This window comes from Charadrius vociferus, unplaced genomic scaffold, assembly GCF_000708025.1.
Source record: "Charadrius vociferus isolate BGI_N301 unplaced genomic scaffold, ASM70802v2 scaffold472, whole genome shotgun sequence".
Lineage (NCBI taxonomy): Eukaryota > Metazoa > Chordata > Aves > Charadriiformes > Charadriidae > Charadrius > Charadrius vociferus.
Window position 1 is genome coordinate 1,561,509 of NW_009647735.1, and position 24,346 is coordinate 1,585,854.

Sequence of the window (24,346 nt, forward strand, 5' to 3'; positions counted from 1 at the left end):
GTGTCAGAGCTGATTAAGTGATGTGAAAAACTATTATGACATCATTCATGACCTTTTACGCATAAGGTCCTTAGGGTTTTTTGTGGTTCAGTATGAAGAAAACAACTCAATTTTTACATTGCTGGTTTGGGTTTTTTTCCAATGCTGGCCTATCAAAACAGCTACAGATTACTCCAGTAGTTAATTGTCTTGCATATAATGAATGGATTGCTATATGTTGAGTTTTATGAAGTAGAAAGGAAAGCTGTTAGGAGAATTTTTATGCTGTTCTTGATTCTGGTACAGATGTACAGAATGTGTGGGTTTTAATTGTTGTTTAAGTTGGCTGTTGAAGATTTTACAAAAACGAGAATAGCCTAAAGTATTTTACATTAGCTAGAAGGAAGGGGAAATAACTTTAAAAAGGGAATAGTAGCAATAAGTGTGTAAACATGTTCCTAATAATTTCAGTTTATATACTGGTTTTAAGTGTGTTAGTCCTTCAGATTAGAACCAAAAAAAAGAGGTAATTTCTTCTCTGCTGCCATGCTTCAAATAGTAGAAATGTCTTATCAGGATATATTGTGAATTCTGAAAGTTCTTTCATTTCATATTTATTCTTTTCTCATATTTTGGGATGTTAGATGTATATTAAGATGATGTCAGGTCATCCATGGTTTATGTTAGAACTAATTTGTTGGTGTAATATTTCTGAGCACAGTAGTTGGGGCTGATAAAGTGCCTTGGCACATAACAGTAAACACTTTCAGTCTGAAATGAAGAATACACTCTTAAGGTATTATTTTTCCGCCTCCCAGAACTTTGTAGTGCCTCATATAGATGAGTGCTGAGCGGCTGATAAGGTGTAAGTCTTCCTATCTGCCTAGTTCTACAGCAGAAAGATAAAGTACTTCGATCTCAAGAACAAATTGTGGATTTCTGATAACCTCGTTTCTGGATTGGTGTCCGAGGTTATTTATGAGGTTAAAAGTTTGCAAAACCAAGCATATTAATTATGAGAAGCAGGAAAGACAGTCAGCATGGTAAGCATGCAAACACAGCTTTAGCGGATCTTAACTATTCACAAAGATGTGATTTTATTTCCTGGGGCTCACGGTTACAAAATACTGAACTGATTGTGAAGTGCACAGCTCAGTTTGGATAGTTTAGTTTTCTGTCATTATCAGACTTTCAAAGCCGTCGTCTTTAAAAAGAATTTTAATTTATAATGACTAAAATACTATTTTCTGCAGGAGATGAAAGAAGGCTACCCAGAAGATATGAAGATGGTCAAGCGGCAGGTAAGAACATGTAACCGTGCTTAGCGTTAAAACTAACTTGCTGTCTTTGAAAATATCTACATTTATGTGTCAGTTCTCCTAATCAGTGAATGCAAAAAATTATCCATAAAGTATATATTGAAGGACTCCACAGTCTTTCTCTACTCTTTTGAAATGAAAACAATTCTAGATGTGTTGTAGGCCTTCAGAGTGGGTGGGGAAGTCGGGAGGATCTGCCAGGTTATTTAATACAGTTTTGTAGTCAGAGAAGAGATAATGCAGTTGTTAAGAAGTAAAAACAAGTTAAATAAAAGGAAACGACCAGTGTAACTCATAAGAAATTAATGTCTTCAGAAGTATGAGAACTCAAGGAATATACTTAAAAATTAATCAATGTTTAGACAACGATATTCTTGACTTTTGCTAGCAAAGACAGATAGTGCTTTGTATTGGCACTCTTTTTGTATACATTCATGGTAGAGGAGTGGGCAGTATTTTTTTTTTAAAAGAGTAGATATGCTGCTGTGCAATTCCAGTCATCAGTCCCAAAGAAAAAAGTTTAAGGTTTTTTATGGTGTCTAATTTCTGTTTCTAGGAAATAACTTGGATACACGATTAGAAAACAAAAACGGTAATGCAACACAATACCTGCAAATTTGTGATAGCATTAGCACTAATAGAGTGCTAAAACAAAAAACCAAGAAAAGGAGGAGAGGAGAGGCCAGGCAATGGCAAACAGGTAAACACTGTATGGTTATGCGTATTGTCATGGAGTGGCACTTACTCCTATACTATTCCTTTTTTTTTTTTTTTAAGCTGGTGCAGAATCAAAAAATAGAAATGATGATTTGCGTATTTCCTGTGTCCTTCCCCCCTCCAATTCTGTGCATAGAAAATGTAGTAATTTTTGCTATTCAGAGTCAGTACACTTAGGGCTGATGCAATTCATTTGAATTTTGCAAACTATTAGAAAGTAATCATGGATATGTTCACTGCAGATGTGACATTACTGATCTGTTTGAGCAGTTTCTAAAACAAAACTATGTAAACTATAGGTGCTGTGGATTGGTTGTTTTTAAACTACTGAACCATTCTCTGTCTGCTGCAAGTGGGAAGTGCATGAAATCTGAACAGCAGTTGGCTGATTTAAAACTTCTTAATCGGTAAATTTGTTTCCTTCATAACTTGTTTTTGTTTGTTTAAAAACAGCTGTTATAATAGGTCCTGATGGACAGCCCTTAACAGTTTACCCTTGTCATATTTGTGGGAAAAAATTTAAATCCAGAGGATTCTTGAAAAGGCATATGAAGAATCATCCAGATCATATGATTAAGAAGAAATACCAGTGTACAGACTGTGACTTTACAACTAACAAAAAAGTAAGTTTCCACAATCATCTGGAAAGCCATAAACTTATAAATAAAGTTGATAAAACCCATGAGTTTACAGAATATACAAGAAGATACAGAGAAGCGAGCCCGTTGAGTTCTAATAAACTAATACTGAGGGACAAGGAGCCCAAGCTACACAAGTGCAAATATTGTGACTATGAAACTGCAGAGCAGGGACTACTCAATAGACACCTACTTGCAGTTCACAGTAAGAACTTCCCCCATGTGTGTGTGGAGTGTGGGAAAGGATTCCGTCACCCGTCAGAGCTGAAAAAGCATATGAGGACCCACACTGGGGAAAAGCCATACCAGTGTCAGCACTGTGTCTTCAGGTGCGCTGATCAGTCCAATCTGAAAACTCACATCAAAACCAAACACGGGACTGATTTGCCATTTAAATGTGAGCACTGTCCCCAGGCGTTTACAGATGAAAAAGAACTACAGCAGCACACAGAATTATTTCAAGGGCATAAGACTCATCAGTGTCCACATTGTGACCATAAGAGCACCAATTCGAGTGACCTGAAGCGACACATTATTTCAGTTCACACAAAGGATTTTCCCCACAAATGCGAGGTATGTGAAAAAGGCTTCCATCGTCCATCTGAGCTCAAAAAGCATAGTGAAACCCATAAAGGTAAAAAGATACACCAGTGTAGACACTGTGACTTTAAAACGTCAGATCCTTTTGTACTTAGTGGGCATATCCTCTCAGTTCACACCAAGGACCTGCCTTTTAAATGCAAAAGATGTAAAAGAGGATTTAGGCAGCAAAATGAACTTAAGAAGCACATGAAGACCCACAGTGGAAGAAAAGTTTATCAATGCCAGTATTGTGACTATAGCACTACGGATGCATCAGGCTTTAAACGACATGTAATATCAATACACACAAAAGACTATCCACATAGGTGTGAGTATTGCAAAAAGGGATTCCGTAGACCATCTGAAAAAAATCAGCATATAATGAGGCACCACAAAGAGGCCATAATGTAATATATGATCTCAAGAAGGAAGCAATTTAGAAACTGTGATATGCTAATTGGGGAAAAAAAAATCTCATGAACTGTTTCTCCTGGTTTCAAAGCTTGATATTAAATCATAACTTTACATTCTTTGTATTAAAAGTCTTAAAAGTATTAGGGTTGACAGGGGATCTCATAGCCCTATGATTGTTGCTTATCAGAACCTGAAGAGCACTATAGAATGCAGAAGGATGGATGAATGTCTTAAATTTGCAGAAAGATGAATGAATGTCTTCAAATTAATAGTGTTACATATTGTTAAGCTATAGAAGACAAAACGAAGATGATTGTGTTATCCATTTGTCAGTAACAGCATTTGTCTCCAATATGAAAAGGGTTCAGGTGTGTGGTGGGGTTATTTACAAATTGTTTGCAAAGGCAACTGAGTCTGACTTCTTGTGCAGTTTTGAAAGGAGAGTATTAGTCAGTCACTTGATCATAATGTTTTTTATTCGTACCTGGAAATTAAATTCCAGAACTGGTCAAATTTTGGGGGATTGTCCCTTTTTCTTTTTTTTTTTTTTTTTATTATTATTATTTTTTAAAAACATTTCATTGGGAAACTTTTTCGTTTCCTTTATTAGTTTAGGTCCAACAAGTAATTTTTTTTTAATGGTTTTCAAAGCTGCTAACCTATTTTATTGCAGGATATGATGTTTAAAATATAGCATTATGTTATGATCTCAAAGGTGGTGTTCTGGTGCTAGGGTTAAAGATGTGTATGTATATAATTTCCCTTTTTTATCTGAAACTACAGTTGAATGTTGTTCAGTATGGCACATATAACAAAATTAACTTTGAATTTGACTTTTTTTTTTAAGGATAAAATGGATGCAGCTCAGTGTTGTGACTCAACACTGATTTTTTTCTCGCTACTTTAAAATCTTCTCTAAAAAGAATATTAAAAACAAAGTTGAAAAATGTAAGGTTTTTTTAATTAAAATTCAGAGTACTTAGAAGTTCTTTAGGGCAGTGTTCGTAACAGGTATGACTATTATTGTCCTACCTCCTAATATGAAATTTTCAGTATAGACATAAAATCGCACCTTTTAATCAATTCTTTAAAAAAATCTATACCATACTATAAACGTGCATTTTCGATCTGTAAGAAAGTATATATGCAGTATTTAACCTGAAAAATATGCTGCCACTAGAGTTTGGAGGTGGATCTTCAGTTTACAGTGTATACATTTAAAATATGCATCCCTTTAAACAATGCTTTGTGTTAGCATGCTGCAAATCAAATGGCGCTTAATATAACAAGCTGGTCTAGGGCTATTTAATGAAAAACCTGTTCATAAATGTTACGCATATAATGTGTATTTTTTACTTTTAGTTGCTTCATGTTTGCACACCGCTGTTCACATGATAAATTGTAACTTCATGCTATATTGTGGCTTTGTGTTTCAGATAATGTTCATATTTTGTTTTTGCACCAGATGAGAATCAGTTCCTTGAGAATAAATTTTTTTTATATTTCTAAACTTCAGAAAGTTAAATTTGGGAAATCTCTTAGAAAAATACGTGTTTTATGTGGCTGTAAAAAATGATGTACACGCTGTAAAATAAGATTGTCACTGTTATGTGGGATTATTATTTCTAAATGTGTTACTCATCGTAACGGGCATACAATAAAACGCATCTCTTGCACTCCAATATTTTTGGAGTTTGCTTTTCATTTATGGTGTTTAGGAAAGTTTGTGTAAACCTGCCTGATACTTTTAATGACATGATTCACTAATTAATATGTAATAACATTTCCAGTAAACAGGTTACTTGAGGTATATTTATCAGACTATTGAGGGGAGAGTATTGGGGCTTTCTTTGACTAACCCTTTAAAGTTACAGGTAATGTACTGTGCTTATTTCTAAAATAGTTATCAAATGTGATACTGACATTCCTTTGAAATTTTTTCCTTTAAGTAAAGAGAACGTAAAACTACTCATATATTTTGGGAAACGCCAGGTAGGTTTTTTCTTTTTATCCATGTAATAAGAACAGCTTGCAAAACAAAATACTGAAAAATAATTGCTTTTTTAATTTCCCTCTCTTTTAGAATACTTGAATTATGACATCAGTAATAGATTAAAAAAATTAAGAAGAGAGTGCAATTTTAAATGAACTCCTCATCAAGGATTTCCAGCAGGCTCTTAGCCAGTGAACTCGTAGGTTTTGTACTAAGAAACGATGCAGACATGAACCTATTTATCTGGTTTTTGTTTATAGTACTTTTTTTTTGTATGTCCAGCAATCAAAGGAGGAGGCCGTAGCATTCAAAAAAAATCTGAAGAGGTTAAAGTTTTGTATTGCTGACAATTTTAATGCTTTATTCCTGAATGTTGTATCGAATGCATAGACTGAAGGAGTTTCTTCATAGCAGACTGAAGATGGCATTCTGACTGTGACAAAGCACACGTCCATGCGGGCTCGTTTGTCCACCGTACAGATGGACGGAATCATCAGGTACTTGAGTATTCTAAACATTTTCTGTAGCCAACTTTGTAAAAAGACTTCATCCCACATGTTTAAGAGCCCATGGGGTACAGAACACAATGTGGGGGGTAGGAATGACAGAAATCAAATTTCTGGAGAGTCAGCATTTTAGACAGCAGTACGAAATCTGAACATAATGCCTTTAGGCATTGCATTCACATCATATTTTGATACCTGTTGTTATTCATACATGGTGTTTACTGGTGACCTGTATTAACGTTTACGTTTTACAAGGCATGTTTGAGGATAACTGTAATGTTTCTTCCAAGGAGTGCAGTGAAAGGCTTTGACCTTTACATATCATACATACCTATACATATTAGGTATGTGGGTTAATTCTTTCTGTGATGAACAGTTGCTTAGTGTAAGCTGCTTGTTTGGTGAGTTTGTTTAGCTCAGAGTCGGTGAATGGTATCTTCTGTTCTTAGGAGCACGGTACACTGTGGGGCATCAGGTTCGTTACCTAGATTTTCTATTGCATCTAGTTTTTTCTTGCTGTAAAACTACATACTGTAAAGGGCACAGAAGTTTTTTGTAACATGCTTAATGTTAGCAGGAAGTATATGCTAGATAAAAGTTTCATTCATTTACAGCTTCATCATTATATTATAGAATGATGAAGTTCTGTAACTTTGTGTTACGGAAGTTGAAGTTGGTATTGAGGTTTAACAGTCTATAAGTCCACCTAATGAGGTTTCTTTTTAATTGGGGAAAAAAAAAAAGTCATATCTTTTGGAACATTAAAATCTGTGAGGAACATGTTTTTCAAAATGTGAGGGAGGGAATAAGGGTTGGAAAAACTACACATGCTGTTGGTTATTAACAACTACGGTACGAATACAGGAACGTATCTAGGACTTGGAGCAGGTGCAGACTAGTGCAATCTTCCGCGTGTGAGCCCTGCTGCGTGTGATGGCTGGGTGGAGAAACGGAGGTGTTCAACTTAGCAGGATGGTTACAGGCAGCCTTGTCCTTTGTGAGGTCTCAAGATGAGTTACCGCTTTTCTTTGGTTGGCTTATTGCATTAGCATTTTGAACATCCCTTTCTTTATAGTAATTGTTTGCCTCTTCTTCTCTTGGCAGCGCATGGACAATGAAACCGAGCTAAGAAGAAAGACAAGGAAACGAGGTCTGTCAAAGAGAGGGAAAGCCTTGAGACTTAACCCACGCAGTGTTAAGGTTAATGAATTGCTACCCGTATGTTGTTAAATTTCAAACAGTTTAAAAAAATAAGTTGGTCTGACTTTTGAGTGATGGTTTTAAAATTCAGTAGCTTATGATACTGTTGGGAGAGCGTGTGCTTCTACTTGGCCCTTTGCTGGTTCTGTCCAGTGCTGCTTAGAAGTTGATGACTTGAGGCTGGACTGGTTTGAAATTCCCACCAGTGCTTCTGCTCCTTCTTCCAGAATTGACATCTTTCTGTGTAAGTGTGGACGTTGAAGCTTCTTGGAACTGTCCAAGCTGGATGGTGAATAGGCAAAGGAGGGGGTTGAAGCTGTTAGGAGGGCTCTGGTGGTTAAAAAAAAAAAGTAATCGTGTGATGGATGGAAGGAGGAAGGAATCGACAAGAAAAGGCCTGTGCAATGTGCTGCAGGTGTGACGTGGGGGCTGTGGAGGAAAAGGTGTAGAAGTTGGGGACAGGGAAGGGAAAATAGAGGAATGTGCCTGCTAGACAAAGAAAAACCTGAGAGGAAGTGATATTATGTGCAACGCTCTTAATTTGCATGTGCTGTTTGAGTAATTTACGATCTTTTTATGTATCTTGTGTACGTAATCATCCAATAGAAGATAAGACTCGGGTAGAATCTTTTTTTTTTGTCCCCCTTCTGTTTTCCTATAACTGTGTTCCCCCGGTAACTGAAATGCTGTGTTAAAGCAAGTGGTTGGTTGGTATTCTTGATGTAAGTGGGAAGTGGTATTTTAAATCTTCTGAAATATAAGAATAAAATTTTACCTGAATCCTCAGCAGTTTGAGGCACAGTTCCTAGATTCTTTCCAGTGCACTTTCCTAGTAAATATTTAAGAGAATTAGTGATGGCTGTTTTAGGCTGTTTTATTTTTACCATGGAGGTGTCATGATTTTAAAAGTGCACCGTGTCCAATTGCAGTAAAATTCTTGTATCTCAGTACTTCCACAGATCCTTGCTCCCTATAGTCTGTACTTCTACCCTGCCTGGCTCCCTCCCCTGAGGTGGCAGCAAACCACCTTCTGTTATCCAAACTGATGAAGCCTTTAGGATGGGATGAAGTGCTCTACAGGCAGGTCCCACTTACTCATTTTCAAAGCTGATGAGTTCCTAAGCGGTGGTAGGAAGCAAGTGAAGGAGAGACATTACCACCACCCGTAAGCCTTGCAGGTCTTCTGACTTAAGTGTTGAATGGTAAAAGTTGGTGGTATCGTATTTTATTACTTGTACTGAAAACTCTGAATGATGTCTTCTGTCATCGTTGTGAAGTTGCATGATCTCTGTTCTTTTCAAGGTACTCTTTAGTAGACATGATCTTTTTCATGCATCCATGCTTTCCTTAGTGAAGTTTATGTATGTCTTGTCTTTTGCTACATTTTCAGTGAGGACTTTGAAGCTGTTTTGTTGAAAACAGTCTTTGCTTGTCAGATTGTTCCAAATCTGTCCCTACAGCAACACTAATAGGGTGAATTACCTTTCCCAGCATCTGCGATAGGATGCCACCTCACACTACCAGGAGTGGGAAAGGTGATGTGTGCTGTAAAGCTGTTCCCTGCCTGGGAGCACAGCATAGAGATCGTTCAGCTGTTCCTGACTGTGTTTTTCTGCCTGCTCCCGCGGTGCTGTATGTGATGCACAAACACATCTTGGTTGCTTGAGCAAGCAGCGAGGTTCACAAACACGTGGAAGGGTGGCTCTAAAATGTCAGATTTGCTTGCTGTGGTTTTTTATTTGAATGACCAGACTAAGAAATCGCCAAAAGCCAGGAGCAGTTAAAAATGACTCATGTCTTGATCATCATCTGTTTTGGGTTTTTTTCCCCTTCAGGTTTCAAATGTCCACAATTAAAGGTAATAACATTGAGAGAGAAAATACAGAAGAACACCAGGAGAGTACTCTCAAGGTAGAGGTAAGTTACCTTGATGTAGAACTCAAAGCCTGTGTCGACTGTTCAGAAAATGCTTGCGGTGTCAGTCACTTGTGAACCAGGGCTGTATTTGGCTTTTATTTTACTGCTGAGGCAGGTACAGTGTTCCGTAGCGCATACTGAGTTGTGTGGAAGGTCAGTAATAGAAATCGGAAGACAATTTTCTCCTGTTCTTCAGTGTAAGAACAAGAAACTCTGCATGGTATCAAATCTGTTTAGGCCGTGGGAGTTTATTTAGTGAAACTATTGGTAACTGCCCTACTAAGAATGTCTTTAAGTAAGTTGTTCTAAATATAGGAAGTAAATGCTGTCTGCCTGAAAAAATGTAGAAGTGTCAGTGGACCTACCTGAAACTGAGGGGAAAAATTGTGTACAGTTTGTAATTAGGGTGATAACTAGGATTTACAGAGATGAGTAAATGAGAAAAATGTGTTTCCGTAAACTGCAGCAGAAGTGATGTTAGGTGAATCAGTTTCAGTTCAACAGGAAAGAGGCAATACATGAGGCTACAGCAAATAAAATACTTAATATAATTTAGTTAATAATACTAAAAATTTGTTCCTTAAATAAATCTCGTTTGAAATCAAAACCAGCCCCAAATGGCCACTGTGCTTCATGTCCTGGTCTAATTCAGCTTTTTTATAATGATCTATTGCTTCATGTTGTCTGTGAGTAAAATGTGGTGTTAACGACAGTCGGCTCTGTAGCATTTACAGTGTACAGAAGTCTTAAAATACTTTAATGAGCACAGCTTAGAGAAGCTGATCTGTGCTGCACAATACTGTATTGACATCTGTCTTTCCTAATTAGCAAACTGGGCTATTTTTTTAAGCTGTATGTATGCTACGCACCTCTTCAGGTATGGAGAACAATCACGGGGTTTTCAAATTTACCATAATACCAGGTGTACATGTGAAACAGCTCATTTGCCTAATCATGGCTTTTGTCATAAATTAGACCACCATGCCCAGCAGCTCCGACCATTCAGAGCCTGCACGTTTCTGTCTTTTAAGGGCATTTACTGCTTGCGTTAATGCTGTTGCATGGTCTTGAGGCACAGGGAGTTACAGAAACGTTGGTTAGTGTTACTGGATGGCGTGGTGAGTAACTAACTACACTGTACAGCCCTTGCAAGGGCTGAGATGAGCGCACAGTACTTCCATTAATAGCTCACGTTTCTGCTGTTCATAGCTTCTTCCGAGCTGTTCGTGTGATGCTTCCAACTAGTCAAGCCCCGCTGAGATCATGGCAAATACCACAGTAAGTCAGCAAACTATTTTGTGTCTCCTTCAGTCGGGATAACTGCACAGTTATGCACAGATAGCAGTGTGATGGCATTAGACAAATGTGGTGTTCTTCTTCTTTATTTATCATGTAAGTCACCAAAGGTAAAAGTCATTAGATGACAGTGTAGCTTAAATTGTTTATTGGGATAGAATATACTTTGACACTACTCTGTGTCATTAGTATGTTAACTCCTAATGTACATGTACCTTACATTTAACTGCTCTACAGAAATGAGGCAGTTAGTTATTTTAGAATCTAATAATTATTGATTTCAGAGGGGCCTCATTCAAATGACAATATTTAATTTTTAGCTAATTAAAATCTCTTTCTATAAAGCTAGGCTAAAGTGATTGTTGTTTGATGGTACAAACTCTTAGTTGCCTTCTGACACTGCAGGTCGTCCATCTTAGGCCGGACAGGCTCAGGAGCAGTGCAGGGAGCAGGTTTTATGCTTGGCTCTTCCTCCCCGTTATGAAGAGCGTGAGGTCATCTTCAACATCCCAGCATTAACTGAGCGGAGGACTCGCATCAGTAGCAAGAAAAGCGACCTAACACTATTCCTTTGCTTGCAAACATCCATTTAGAGGAACAAGTTGTCTAAAACAAGGCAGTATTACACCTCTCAAAACAACCCCCTCCAGCCAATCGCATAGACAGGAGATGTTTCCAGTACAGACAGACATGATTCGTAAAGTTACATTTAGGTTTATTTCATAGTTACACATAGCCTACAGCATTCTTTCACCAGTAAACACTGTCTATGATATATATTATTTGTGACTAGAAATATATGTCTGCAGAAATAAAGCAAAGCAAGAACCCCGATAAAGAGCTAGCACCTTTTGATTGCATAGTTAGAATTTCCCCTGTGATTCTCTGCACTGTGTTGCTTAGACAACTATGTAATTATTAATGCCAAATAATTTTGAGATAATTTCTGTGGTCCTGTGAGGAGCAAAAACTGTAAATGGAAGGTTGGTCTGATAATGAAATTTAGTCTGTGAGCTATTTTCAAACTAAGTTTATCTATAAAAAAAATATACCAAGTTCTGCAAATTTTCAAGCACAGCAAATAAATACTTCTGGCTGGTTTGGGGGCTTATAAAGGTTCAGGTGAAAATACATCAGCTCTGAGGTCAATAACGTTCTTCAAAATTAGCATTTGCCCAGTCATTTCACTGAACTGGGTAAGTCAAGTCTGGTATTTGCCAATTCAGTAGGTTGAGTTTGAGGAATTGTGTACCTGGAGTAAGTTACATAATTTGCCAGGTGTAAGCGGTTTTCAGTGAGGTATTTTTTTAAGTTCCCCATGAAGGCTGTTTCTGGGGTTTGCTTCATCTTCAATCAGCAGCAGTACATGAAACGGGAATCTGTATTGAAACCAGCCAACCAGTATGTGCCAGACTTAAATTTCTAATATTCTCACCTCTCAGCATAAGTAGATCGGTGGACAGAACAGGGCGAATAGTACAAAAAGGAAAAGGTTTCAGACTTCCTTTTGTCTTTCAGGTTGCTTCAGGACTGGCTGAAGAGTAGAAGTTAGTCATGTCAAGAAAAACTGAAGTCCACGAAAGCACAGCACACCTCTCTCTTCCCAGCAAAATGTAAGTGCGTGAAAATGTACAAATAACATTTGTACACAGCTGTTAGTGGCAGATTATAGACAGAGGTAACAGAGTTCTTCATGGTGAGGATGAAACAGTGTTTTCTATCATCTTCGTGCTTCCATGTCCTTGATGTGTTCCCCAGCCTTTCTCACTATCAGACCGAACCTTTTTTGGATGCAAAACAGCAGGAAGTAAAGCAATTTTAGTCATCGTGAACTCCTTTGAGCAGCTCTGATGGCTTAGGGATTTCTTTCATTCCTGTAAGAAACAAGCAGCTTGTTAGAAGAAATTAGACAAACTTATTTCTGTATATAAAACAAAAGCGCCTGGTATATAAAGAACGCCTCATTTAATTCTATATTTATTTTCTGTAAGAGCATGATTTTTAAAGTGTCTCAAGTGGCCAGTGAGCCTTTCCTCCTTAACAAACGCTGAGTGCGTCAGCGCTCCCAGCAACCAGTACTAGCAAGGTCAAAGTCATATCAGTAAGTTGTAAACGGTTTTCTTCAGCAAGGGCAGATGTCAGAGCTGGCATGATTCACTGTCGCCAGGGAACGCAAAACCCAGGACAGCCGCTTTTTTGTACTTAGGAAAACAACCAAGAACAGGAAGTTATACCTAAATAGTGGATATTACAAAATTTCTACCCTACAAGTTTTCTCTAATATAACTAATAATCAGCATTACAAAGAATATTTAAATACTTTCATTTGAGTATCCCGAAGGATTGAGCATGACAAATAATCATTGCTTGAAAGACAGTATTGTGTGCAGGCTACTTACTTATTTTCAGTATAAAACCCGCCCTGTGCAGATACCTGTGGGCATTACTATTCAGTAATGAATGCAGAGATAAAGACTGGGCTGACGGTACAGAAACACAGAAGTACTACTTGTGAAGCTTGGAGCAAAGATGAAATTGGCACTTCTCACACTTACTAAGTTTATCTTGCAGCAGAGTAATTTTGTTTCAGCTGAAACTTGGAGTGGTGAATGATGGAGAGCTTGGGAAACTTGCAGACAGTTCTAATTTATTTAATGATACTGATCTCTTCAAATGCAGAGTACACTCATCTTTTCCATTTTTTATAATGGAAAGTATGACTGACTTTTCAAGTAAACTAAGAAGGCGGCGGGGTTGGCTTTTTTTTTGTAATTTCTTTATTGTTTAATTCCTGGATGTTTCACTAGGTTGCAATGCAACTGGATGAGTTTGAGAGATCAGTAATAAAACTCTGCTGTTTGCCAGTGACCTCTACCTTTTCGTTTCGTAATCCTGCTCCAGGTAACGTACCCTTTTAGAGTGTGCCTGTCGTCTGCTCAGGCTGCTCACGTAATTGTCTTTTCTTGGTCACATCCCCCACAAAGCTACTCTCTTAACACTCATTTATTGGTGCTGCTCTGCCATACTCTCTCTGCAGACAGCGTCATCAGATTCCATTCCATTCCATTCCACACGCGGTTGTGAATTGGCCATGTTGATCTTTCTCCAGCCTCTACCTTGTATTCAGGCTTAGCAACATTGCCTTGAGCCCAGTAACACGAACAGCTCCTGCAGGCCTAGTCTGTATTTTTACTTTGAATCACTCCTTAAAAAGTCTCCACTCTTCTGCATTTCCTGAGTTAGTCAGTGCCCCATCTCACTGTAAGTTTCAGGGACATGGTGCTTAGTATGGTGTAGTCATCATTTGGAGGCATTAATACCAGTGACTCAGGAATACTGCCCACTTAAAACACTCCTTCACCTGAGAGCACAACACGGAAGAAGTCCCAGTACAGTGATGTCTGTAAGACCACCTTGAGCAGGGCAGAGGCTGGTGTTCCAGCAACGCCACTTCTTTTGTTAAAGGTAATTATGCATCAGAGAAGACAACAAAAGGTTACTTTATTCATACTCCACCCAACAATTACTGCCCTCTTGCAATAGACAGTACAGTTCCTTCACTTTAATCACTCACTCTTTGCTTTTTGCAGCCAAGTTAAATTAACACTATGGCTTTTTCTCTCAGCTGTCAGTTTTGGCCAATACATTCTTTGAAGTTGAATTGAATACTTAGGAAGTTCAGAGACTGAATGCTCAATCTGTAGGTAAACTTACATGTTTCCATATCTCTCCAGTCCTCTCAATTACAATAGTTTGTGATTTATTGACAGGTGATGTAACCTTGTAGTCATCAGACAGGAGACCCAGAATAGGATACTGATTCCTGTACCTGTATTAAAGAGAGTTGCAAACCTGTAAGCTGAAGTCTGCATACTGTATCCAGATCAGTAACTCTCATCTTCCCACATAGTCCTGCCAGTCTTAACCCCCAAAGGTTTTCACTAGTACCTAAAAAGCTAATGCAGTCACTTAAATGCCACTTTAAGGCGCTGGCCACCCCTCCCATTGCTCTTACAATGCTTAGTATTGAATCCTCCCCGGATAGGAAAGCCTATCTTGACTTTTTCCCCTTTAAATCGAACAGGCAGTATAAAGACATTTTCAGGAGGCGAGATCTTGGGTAGCAGAGGCTATATACTATGGAAAATTGAAAGAGTGTAGTTTTAAGAATGGTGAATAACTACATTACTTCTTGGTGATGATAGCTGTTACACCAGGGGACTGACTGCCTGATAATTTCTCATGCTTCAATCTGAAGAGGTCCTGAGAAAACCAAAAGTAAACATTCAAATGAAATAATGTTTTCTGAAGTATTAGTTCACTAAAGTCACAACAAAATATTTGCAGAAATTCCTCTCAAAGAGCAGTTTGAAAAAGTCCGTCCTTCCAAAAGACTGGCAGAGCAAAAGGAGTCAGGTAAAAAAAAATCCTGAACCAGGAGAGTACACGTGACTTCCTAGGAAGTCTCCACCTACACAGTAAGTGGAGGGTTAAATACAAAAATTCTTAGAAGAGAAGTAAGTCATATTATTTTACCTCTTGCTGTTGTTTAATAAAAGCCTCTTTCTCCTCCAACATTGACGTCAGTTCATGCAACCTTATTTGCAAGTCGCTGTTACTTCCTTCTCTCTGTGATATATCTTGCTGGAATTGGCATAACTGAGACTATAAAACATACGTTAAGGAATAGTCAGGTATTGGGTGCTCCTCGCAGGTGACCTTTCAGTATCTATGTAGGATTCTGGACATTTGGGGTTTTTTTTTCATTAAAATAATGAACAGTAGGACCCAATGATTTCTAAGTAAGAACGTTGAGCTTCACAGTACATTCAGAAAGCGCTAAGTGGACTGAATGCTACCCAGTATCAATTTAGTTTTATAACTCGATAAAGCTAATATACCACCAAACAAGTTACCAGGGGGGTAAACTATTACTACAGTGATTTAAACGAGAGATGTTTCCTACATACATTTTTGACTGGGATGTATTTTTGCTTTCTGTTAGGTGTCTTTTAGCTAGTTCCTTACTTTATCAGGACACACAAAATACCCTTTTAGGAAAGACTGTTAATCTGATTAATCCTTAATTCCTACATCACGTATCTCTCCAGTCCTCTCAATTACAACAGTTTGTGATTTACTGACAGGTGATGTAACCTTGTAGTCATCAGACAGGAGACCCAGGATAGGATACTGATTCCTGTACCCGTATTAAATAGAATTTGGGGCAATTCCTAAGGAATTGTGGTTTGGTTTTTTTTAAATCACAGTTTTATGTTCTACCATAAGGGTTTCTGAGCCATCTTTAGTGTCTATGTGTAAAGTAACTGCAGAACCAAAAGATATCTAGAAAGTACATACAGTAGATCTTTCCTGTTCCTTAATTAAAAAGAAGCTGTTCGCCTGCAGTCGTACAGGGTGAGGAATGCACCATGCCAAGGTAATCAACTTACCCTAAGATTGCGGATCTCACGATCTTTATCCTCTCTCAAGTTATTGATCATCTCTACGTAACGGCTAGAGAGTTCATCTGTGGTGGTCTGTAGTGTTGGATTAGAGCAGGTCTACAGAAAATGAAATATTTTTTTTAAGAAGAGAGTTTTCATCATTAATTTTCATTCATTAATGCATCAGTATCAAGGGAGCCTGTTACCTGTAGTCGAAGGCTCTGGATCTCTTGCTCCAAGGCACGCTTGCAGTACTCCAGTTCCTTTAGCTGACACTCCTTTTCTCCCTCACTGAGCCGAAGAGAGAGGAGCTGTTCTTCCAGAGAGCGGCATTTTGCAGTACTCTCTCTGAGTCCTTGCTGGAAAGCACAAAAGTGGAATGAATGCACGGTGTTCCTTAAGGAAACAACAGCGTCACATGCATGCACAAACATACACCGGGCAGCAGTTACTCAGAATACTCCGAAATCAGCGCACTGGCTAGTTTTTTACTTACGCTGGAAATAACCTTTTTGGATTTACCTGCTGCTGACGATTATTCTCTCTCAGAGAAGTCAACATAGTTTCATATTCTTTTACTTGAGAATCTTTAAAAGCCAAATCCTTCTTAAGTAAGACACTCTCGGTTTCTAACTTCTGTAAGACAAAAGTGTTTACAGTCAATAGCTGCAGTTTTTCAGTTAACTTTTCCTGTATTCAAAGTGCAACATACTGAGTAAGTGATGGCTTAGAACTGAGCAAATACTCCATTTTATTGAAACACCTTTTTTGAACTACGTGGCACACAGCTGCCCATGACTATAGTATCTGTCACCCAAAACTAAGACGCACTTCACTGCACAGACTTCTTGTTCTATGTTAAAGATGACAGTTCAAACTCCCTCTTCCCTCCCTGAACTTTGCATTTCACCCGAAAATGCTGTGAAGTTTCCAGTGGTGCCGAGTACTTGGGCTGGTGTGGGAAATGCTTCTGCCTTCCTAACGGCAATTATGTACTGTCTGTCTCAGCAGCTGTAGAGCTCCGGGTTCCCAACTGAGCTGCCTGTACCCTGCAGAACCTCTAGAATTGTTAAAGCCACCAGTTGACAAGAGCTTTCCTATGAAGCGGGAAATACAACTTGGTCAGGAGAGAATGGAACTGAAGTCTCCTCATTCCTGCAACAGCGCTAGCAAATAGGCACCTGGTGTATACGTCTTGTCCTCGTTAAAAGTAAAACCACAGTTCCGTACATCTACACCTGTGTAGACATATCTGCATTGTATGTACCATTTCAAAGCTTTAATCTACCTTCACTAGCAGAGCCTTTTCTTCCTTTCAAAGTATTTCATTTTTTAGGCTTCAACAAATTGAACACTTGAAAACCACCCCTAGAAAGAAATCTAACTTCATCCACTGTATCAGTCTTGCAAGGCAATTAATAAACCAGCCATTAAAGCACCTAAAGCCTGGACTTCACAATGGAAATTTCATCGTAATGGACTTCCTACTGCCAGCTGAGAACAAATGGATGAGACTCTGGGAACTGAAAAATGTGGCTTACCCCCAAGTCATCCTGCAAATGGCAGAGCTCTTCACGTAAGTTTTTGAAAGTGGAAAGCACAAGTCTCAAAGATTTATCTGATGTCACTCTCATCTAGGAGGGAAAAAAATGAAAATGTATACTTCTGATTAATTACTGTGCTTTGTTTACAATACGCTTGACAATGGGTAGAACACAAAACTGCTAACAGCTGAAAATAACTTCACTCTTGGAACTACTGCATGTCATTCTTTGAAGTGCCCACAGTGTCTACAAAAAACATGTTTTCATGCACTTTGTTCTGCAGATGGCATAGTATTTTAATTATTGCCTTGTAACACAGGATACCATTTTTAAAACGGAAGGAACAAGAGAGTAAAGAACTGCATTTGTACACCAATAAAGGGAAAAAATAAATGTGTTAATGCTGCACAATTGCTTTTTGACCGTTCAGAGCTTTGTGACCGAGACTTACTTTGAAAAATAACTACCCTACCTGAGAAGCCACAGAGGAATGAGTCACCATCTTTAAGATCTGGCAAAGCACGCTTTCAGCCCAAGGGCAAGAGAATTTAATTAAAATTTAAATAAAAAATAAAGCCATACAACCCACTCCTCCCTTTAAAGGAAAAAGATCCCGAAGATTAAAGGAGTCAGCTGGATGAAAAAGACAGGCTGTAGTGCACAGCAGTGTAACGCTGTTCTCTTCTTCCTTTAACTACATCTTAACAGCTCTGTATTGATTCATGTTAAAACACAAATTGTTGCATTTCAGCATACATTTCTAATACTTGAATGAAGAAATACAGATTTTGAAAGAACACATAAAATGATTCCTGAAGTTTTGACTTATCTGGAAGCGCTGAATATTCTATGCAAAAGATGCATTTTTTACTGTCCAGACAAAAATTAAATCCTCCTGTCCGTTTCTCTTCCTCTGCTACTTTCCCTTAAAAGTTATGTGTTAAAATAGGAATTTGCTGATCATTCAAACTGAAGAAGGCTATCAAGATCTTCGTCAATACGGTGATTAGCCCTTGTCGTATTTTTTATCCCCACTGGTGTGATTATGTGCTGAGGCTTCAAAAAAATAACATTTCTAGTGTAACTCACCTATTTGTTTGTTTTTTAATTAAAGTGGAATTTCAGTTTTGACATCTTGTTTTGTTGAGTTTATTGTGAAATACACTACAGGAGTAGATTAAAAGGAATTAAATCAAAATAGTTTAATTTAGACTATAAAAATGTAAGTAACGCCTCACTCCGCAATTACTTAGCGCTAGAGGTTGCTGAATTCCATAGGTGTCTGGTACTTGTACCGTGAAATGCCGCCTGTTCTTAGACTTCAGCCTCTGGGCACACCCAGCACAGTCCTTACTGAGCAGCTGACAGCTCGCTCAGAGGCCTTCTCGGATATAAAAACACCACACACAACTCTCCGAGAGGCCTGTGGGGTCTGTAGGCTGAGAGCACACTGTGTATGTATGCTGACAAAATCCGGTAGCGCAGGTTGTTTTGGATCCTGCTCTAACATACCTACACGTCGAATGGTTCTGGAGTGGTCAGTGGGAGTCATACTACAGCGCTGTTTTAATGTTCAGTCAAAGGCACGGGCCAATTCCAGTCAGCTGTTTTCAAAGCACTTCATAAAGAGGTCAAGTGTTTTTCTAAAAAACACACTGCAGAGAGTATTACAGTGCCAGGAAGCAACAGAATAAACAACCATTATCAGAACCTTGCACTTCTGTCTGCCTTACAGCCAAACCCACGTGGGTGGGGATTGAAAAGGCAAGTAGAAATGGTTGGGTAGCTAAAGAAAATGATCAGGAGAAACACAAAAGCCATTTATAAATGGAACCAAACCAGAAATGGTTATGTTTTGTTACTGAGTGTCATAAGCATGCCTCAGAACTTAGTGCTATGTTAGAGGTTTTGAACCAGAACGTTTGCAGAAGGCGAGACCTAAGTTACAAGCATTACATGTAGTTGGCAACTGATATCCACATCGACATTCAGTAAGGCACTACCATTTGCCTTTAGTTTTTACAGTAAAGCATTAATATACCGCACAAACAAATAAAAAGATTAAAGATCTGTGTTCTCCTAGGATTGGTCAAAAGTCAAGATGCTTTTCAGTGAACTGCAAGAAAGCCCCAGTAAAGCTCAGTTTAAAATACACAAGTAGTCTGTGGAACCAGCTGCCACGTGTCACTTGGAGCCACCTGTATGATTCCATACCCGTTACACTAGAAAAGATGGAATAAGCAGAACACAGAGTGAAGTATGTTATGTACAAAATCCCTGGTATGTGTAAGGCAGCTTCCACTGTTTCAAGTTACTGTAGGTTTCTACACACCCCCTCCACCCCACTCACGTACCTGGAGGAGATAACGAATCTGCTGCTTTGTTGCCTCAGACAGTCCTTTGGGAATCAAATTTTCAATATCTTCAGTCTAAGCAAAGAAGGGAGGAAAGGGGAGACATCTTGATTAAGAATTTTGCCTGGTAGATCATAACTTGTTTTTTTCATTAATTACATGGGTCTACTATGAAAAACGTGTTTAGTACAAGGCAAATAAGAATGAAAATAGATCAAAGTGTATCCAGAAAAATTCCAAAGTCTTATGTATGTGTGGCATATAAAAACTGAGATGAAGAGATACATGAAGCATATATTCAAATCCTTGAGTTTAACATTTATTTTAAAAGCAGTATTCAAAGCACTCCTCTCTCAAGAAAATAACAGCTGATGCTAAAACAGAACTCCCAGCAGTTTGTGATACACAAATCTTGTGTTTCTAAACCAAGAACAGTCAATAAACTAATGATGACCAGTTGTCACAGGAGATACTGCCAGTGACTAAGTGGCATTGCTTCATGTAATTTAATCCTAGACATATACACAATGCCTTTGAAAATAACAGCAGTGCTGATGATTCTGTCATGGCCTGATTCGCGTAAGTGAGCTTTCTGTAGACGTAGGAAGTCTGTTCTGTCAGCTTACGTTCCTCTTATTTCTGCAAGAGGCAGTATTCACCTCCTGCAGTGCACGGCAGCACACGTTGCTGAAGAGCAGCTTTAGTGGCAAGAGCGTGAAAGATCTTTCACAAAAAACGCACAGTGAAAACACATGTCACTGTGTTAAGTTTGTTTTACAATAAAACAGGAAAGACTTTCAAAATTTGACTCTCATATTGGAATAATGCAAATTACTAAAGTTTCCTTTCAGTATTCTCACATTTGCAAATACATGCCTAGCAGTAGGTTTCAGGCTCTGAGTGTTAGTAACAAGCAGGAATCATTAACTAACAAAGACCAACATCCTTCATTTAAACTGGCTTGGCTTAATTTCCTTGAAGATCCAACACCATTGTTGTTAACACTACATGTCACAGAACAGCTTGCTAAGAGCGTGCCTGATGCTTACCTGACACGTAAATTCAATGTCATGGTTCCTGCAAAACAGACAAAATCCAAGGGACCAATTAACAGAAAGCTTCTTGAGAACATTAAGAATTCATGCCCACATTGACAACTATAAAAATATTATCTTTAAACTATGGAGCAAGGAAGGTTCTTCATCAGATTAAGAGCTGTAACCTTCCTTTTAAGGTGCAAGGCAACACGAGTTGTTAAATGTGACTCCATAACAGAAATACCCGAGGAGATGAATGTTAACAGCAGTACAGTTAACATGGGCTAACTATCTCCGTTCCTTTGGGCGGTTATCCCAGTTGTGTTGGGTTAACCCAATTACATTCTTAACTGGCTGGGTAATGGTTTACCGAGAACTATGCTGCAATATATTGACATGCCTGAAGTGTTTACTTAGCAGTATCAGGTTCTTGGTGATGCTTAAATTCCACTCTTCCCCTGCTGTGGGACTGCTTTTCTTATTTCAGTGAACTTGGAAAGCACCAAAGGCAACAGGGAATGAGGGGGGAAGAATGAAGCCGCAGCGATGGTGACAGAAGGGTGAGAACATTGTGAGGACTCGGTTTACTGGCTGCTGCATTTCTTTTCAAAGACAATCCATAGGGCTCTGCAGAATATGCGCTTAACATTAATTTGTATGTAGATATTGAGCTTTATGCCTTATGGGAACCATCATTTAACCCATGACATAACACCGTGACAGAACAAAGCAAATGGCAATTTGGATGTTTGGGTTGTTTCTTAAGGATGTAATCATAAAACTATCATTAAATATATGTCAGAGCATGCTGTAAGTATACTTGTTTGCACTACACACAGACAGGTGTGGGATACCTAATTCTTACTGTGTATTAGCCTAAACAATTTGAAAAAGCATCAAATTCAATAAATTTACTTGTCTTACAGCATTTTTATGTCCTCAATTACTCAGCAAATTAGATTAATGTGTAAAATACACAGTTGATTCCAGTCAGAAAAAGAAAAACAAGCCAACTTGCAAACAGTACTGCCCTCGCACCAGTGCAATGCTAGGGCTTCCAGAGCACTGACATGATAGAACAGATACAATGCCAATACCTTCCTCCTATCTTCTCCACATGCTGTAGTAAGCAGCTGTACAAGTCGTTGGTCTTGCGGTTCAGTTCAGCAAGAAGCTCACCAAAGTAGCGACAGTCCAGTTGGTCATTATTTTCCTGAGAGCAATTCACCTAGCAGAAGGTATGCAAGAAGACTGTAATTGAGTTCCCGTCTTCGGAATGAAAGCTGAACATGAAAATGTTTCAAGTATGATGGTTCTGGTTTTGTTTGCTCTCACTAATTTGCAATTTGTTAACACCGATCTTTTCCTTGGTGTTGAGGCTTCCATGTCTTCCGGCTTTCAGCAAACTGTCCAGAAATAAATTACTTTCTTTACAACAACAAGAAATACGCTAAGTACTCTCTTCTACAACAATATCATCATCATTATTCTCATATAGAAAGTGTTGAGAATTAGGAAATCTTTCATTAATATACATGTTTCCCTGGCTGTAGTGGATAAAATGCCTGTGGGCAGCACCCAGATAAAACCAGCTGAGTACAGGATTCCCCACTGCAAAAATGGTATTTGTGTTGACACAGTTCAAATGTTTACATATGTGAACAATAAAAGAATTTAAACAGCAACCCAAACTCAGTGTACCTAAGTTGGTTTACGGGAGTATCTGGCTATGGAAGATTCCGCATAGCTCTAACACTGAGGTCACTAAGTATGTTTGTCTTGCCACCTATATATTGAATAGATGCATAGGAGGATTACTACCCTCCCTCCCCCAGCTGAAATAATAGCGTACATGTATAGTGAGCCTCCTGCAGCCCTTACAAACTCCAGAACTTGCAACCTGGTGTAAAAGGAAGGGCAAAGGAAGCTAGTTTTGTACTTCCAATGAGTCTATGTCAAATACGTCTACATCAAATTAAAGTATATTTGAAATCCTAACTGATGAGTTTAGATAGAAAGCAATCCTGAATTGATACATGTCCAGTTCATAAAGTAATGTATCTTTTCTCCAAAACTAGAGGCATAGACCTTACATTACTCAATCTTTGTTGTACAAAGACAGATGAAACCCGACTCAATCAATGGGTAACACTCCCCAATAAAGAGAAAAGCCAAACAAACCAAGCAAGACTTAATGCATTTAAAGGACAACAGAATGGCGATCAGTCAGTACAATTAAGCACAGATCTACACCAAGAAATAGGATACAACACCTAAAGCAGCCTCCCCCCCCCTTAACGGCACGTGACAAAGTCTTGGACAGTTCTAGACAATGTCTGCAATCACAGCATCCAAAGAAGTTACCTGCAACAGAGACACAAGCTCTGCTGTTTACCTACAATGGGTGAAAGGGGCTTAAAGACTCTACTATGAGTTTGAACAAAATCTTTTGAGATTTGGGATTAGCAATTTTATGTATCTGTAGAGTTCTGTATTCTGCATGCAAACCAAAAACACACTGTGAATAGTAAAACATTCAACAAATGATTCTTACCGGTTCACAGGTCTGCACTGTTACCCTCCTCACTGTATTCCCTCGGCAGTCGTCGCTCACAGAGACTGGAATTATTTCACAGGGGCTGTTGGTCTGTGTCTGCTGGCACTGGTGAGTGACTTGGGACTGCTCGGAGTGCTGGCAGGGCTGGACAACATGGCACTGATCGGCTTGCTGAGGAATCTGACAGTGGTGGGAAAGCTGATAATGCTTCTCCTAGAAACAAGAATGGATTCTTTTAAGGTGGTAAACACATCTTAACGAGACGGAAGCTTAATATGAATATATAAAGCAATGAAATGTGTTTTTCATGGAAAGACTGATGACAGTTTCAGATATTTTAATAATCCTAATAAAATTGCTTTTTTTTGTTAATTGAACGTGAGTTTGCCTCATGCTTTCATATTTCAAGGTTGCAGTTCACCAACTCCTCAAATTTTAGTGGCTGCAAATGAAAAGCACTGAAGATAACACCTTTCCTGAGTTGTATGTTTCATTGTGGTGTTGCTCTTAATGTACTCAGGCAACAGGGAAGTCCATTATTTAATTTAAAACACATGCCTATCCTGTTTCATTAAGTATTTTAGAGAGAAAAAAAAAAGCTCCAGTTGAACTGAGTTTTCATTATTTCAATTAGAAAAAAAATTTAGTACATGAAATGGCTCAGGACATTTTCCTCTATAAATGCTTTCAGCAATTCCAGATTCAGAGCATACAATAAAGAAGGGACACTTGTCTTGTTTTTATAATCAAGAAAAGTGCTATTTACAAAACCACCCACCAAAACAATAAACTACAAACTAGTTTATGTTTCAATCAAAACACTGAAAGCTACTGATTTCAGCAAAC

At 38.5% G+C, this 24,346-nt stretch overlaps 2 protein-coding genes across 3 annotated transcripts in view; one reads left to right on the top strand and one right to left on the bottom strand.

The window, feature by feature from the left end:
• Nucleotides 1-3,698, top strand: part of ZNF711 (zinc finger protein 711) — a 17,016-nt gene extending 13,318 nt beyond the window's left edge. For both annotated transcript variants that reach the window (XM_009881685.1, XM_009881686.1), the window contains 3 exons: nt 1,233-1,280; nt 1,855-1,998; nt 2,469-3,698. In XM_009881685.1, coding sequence (XP_009879987.1) covers nt 1,233-1,280; nt 1,855-1,998; nt 2,469-3,646 — 1,370 coding nt within the window. In that variant the 3' untranslated portion in view covers nt 3,647-3,698. The remainder of the gene's footprint in view (nt 1-1,232; nt 1,281-1,854; nt 1,999-2,468) is intronic.
• A 3,455-nt stretch (nt 3,699-7,153) lies between these two features.
• The window catches only part of POF1B (premature ovarian failure, 1B), a 20,614-nt gene continuing 3,421 nt past the window's right edge, over nt 7,154-24,346 (bottom strand). The window contains exons 4-15 of the mRNA XM_009881775.1: nt 23,498-23,713; nt 22,041-22,171; nt 20,868-20,880; nt 19,907-19,981; nt 17,550-17,642; nt 16,531-16,644; nt 16,208-16,367; nt 16,015-16,127; nt 15,098-15,226; nt 14,751-14,824; nt 14,276-14,390; nt 7,154-7,273 (exon numbers count right to left, since the gene is read on the bottom strand). Coding sequence (XP_009880077.1) covers nt 7,154-7,273; nt 14,276-14,390; nt 14,751-14,824; nt 15,098-15,226; nt 16,015-16,127; nt 16,208-16,367; nt 16,531-16,644; nt 17,550-17,642; nt 19,907-19,981; nt 20,868-20,880; nt 22,041-22,171; nt 23,498-23,713 — 1,353 coding nt within the window. The remainder of the gene's footprint in view (nt 7,274-14,275; nt 14,391-14,750; nt 14,825-15,097; nt 15,227-16,014; nt 16,128-16,207; nt 16,368-16,530; nt 16,645-17,549; nt 17,643-19,906; nt 19,982-20,867; nt 20,881-22,040; nt 22,172-23,497; nt 23,714-24,346) is intronic.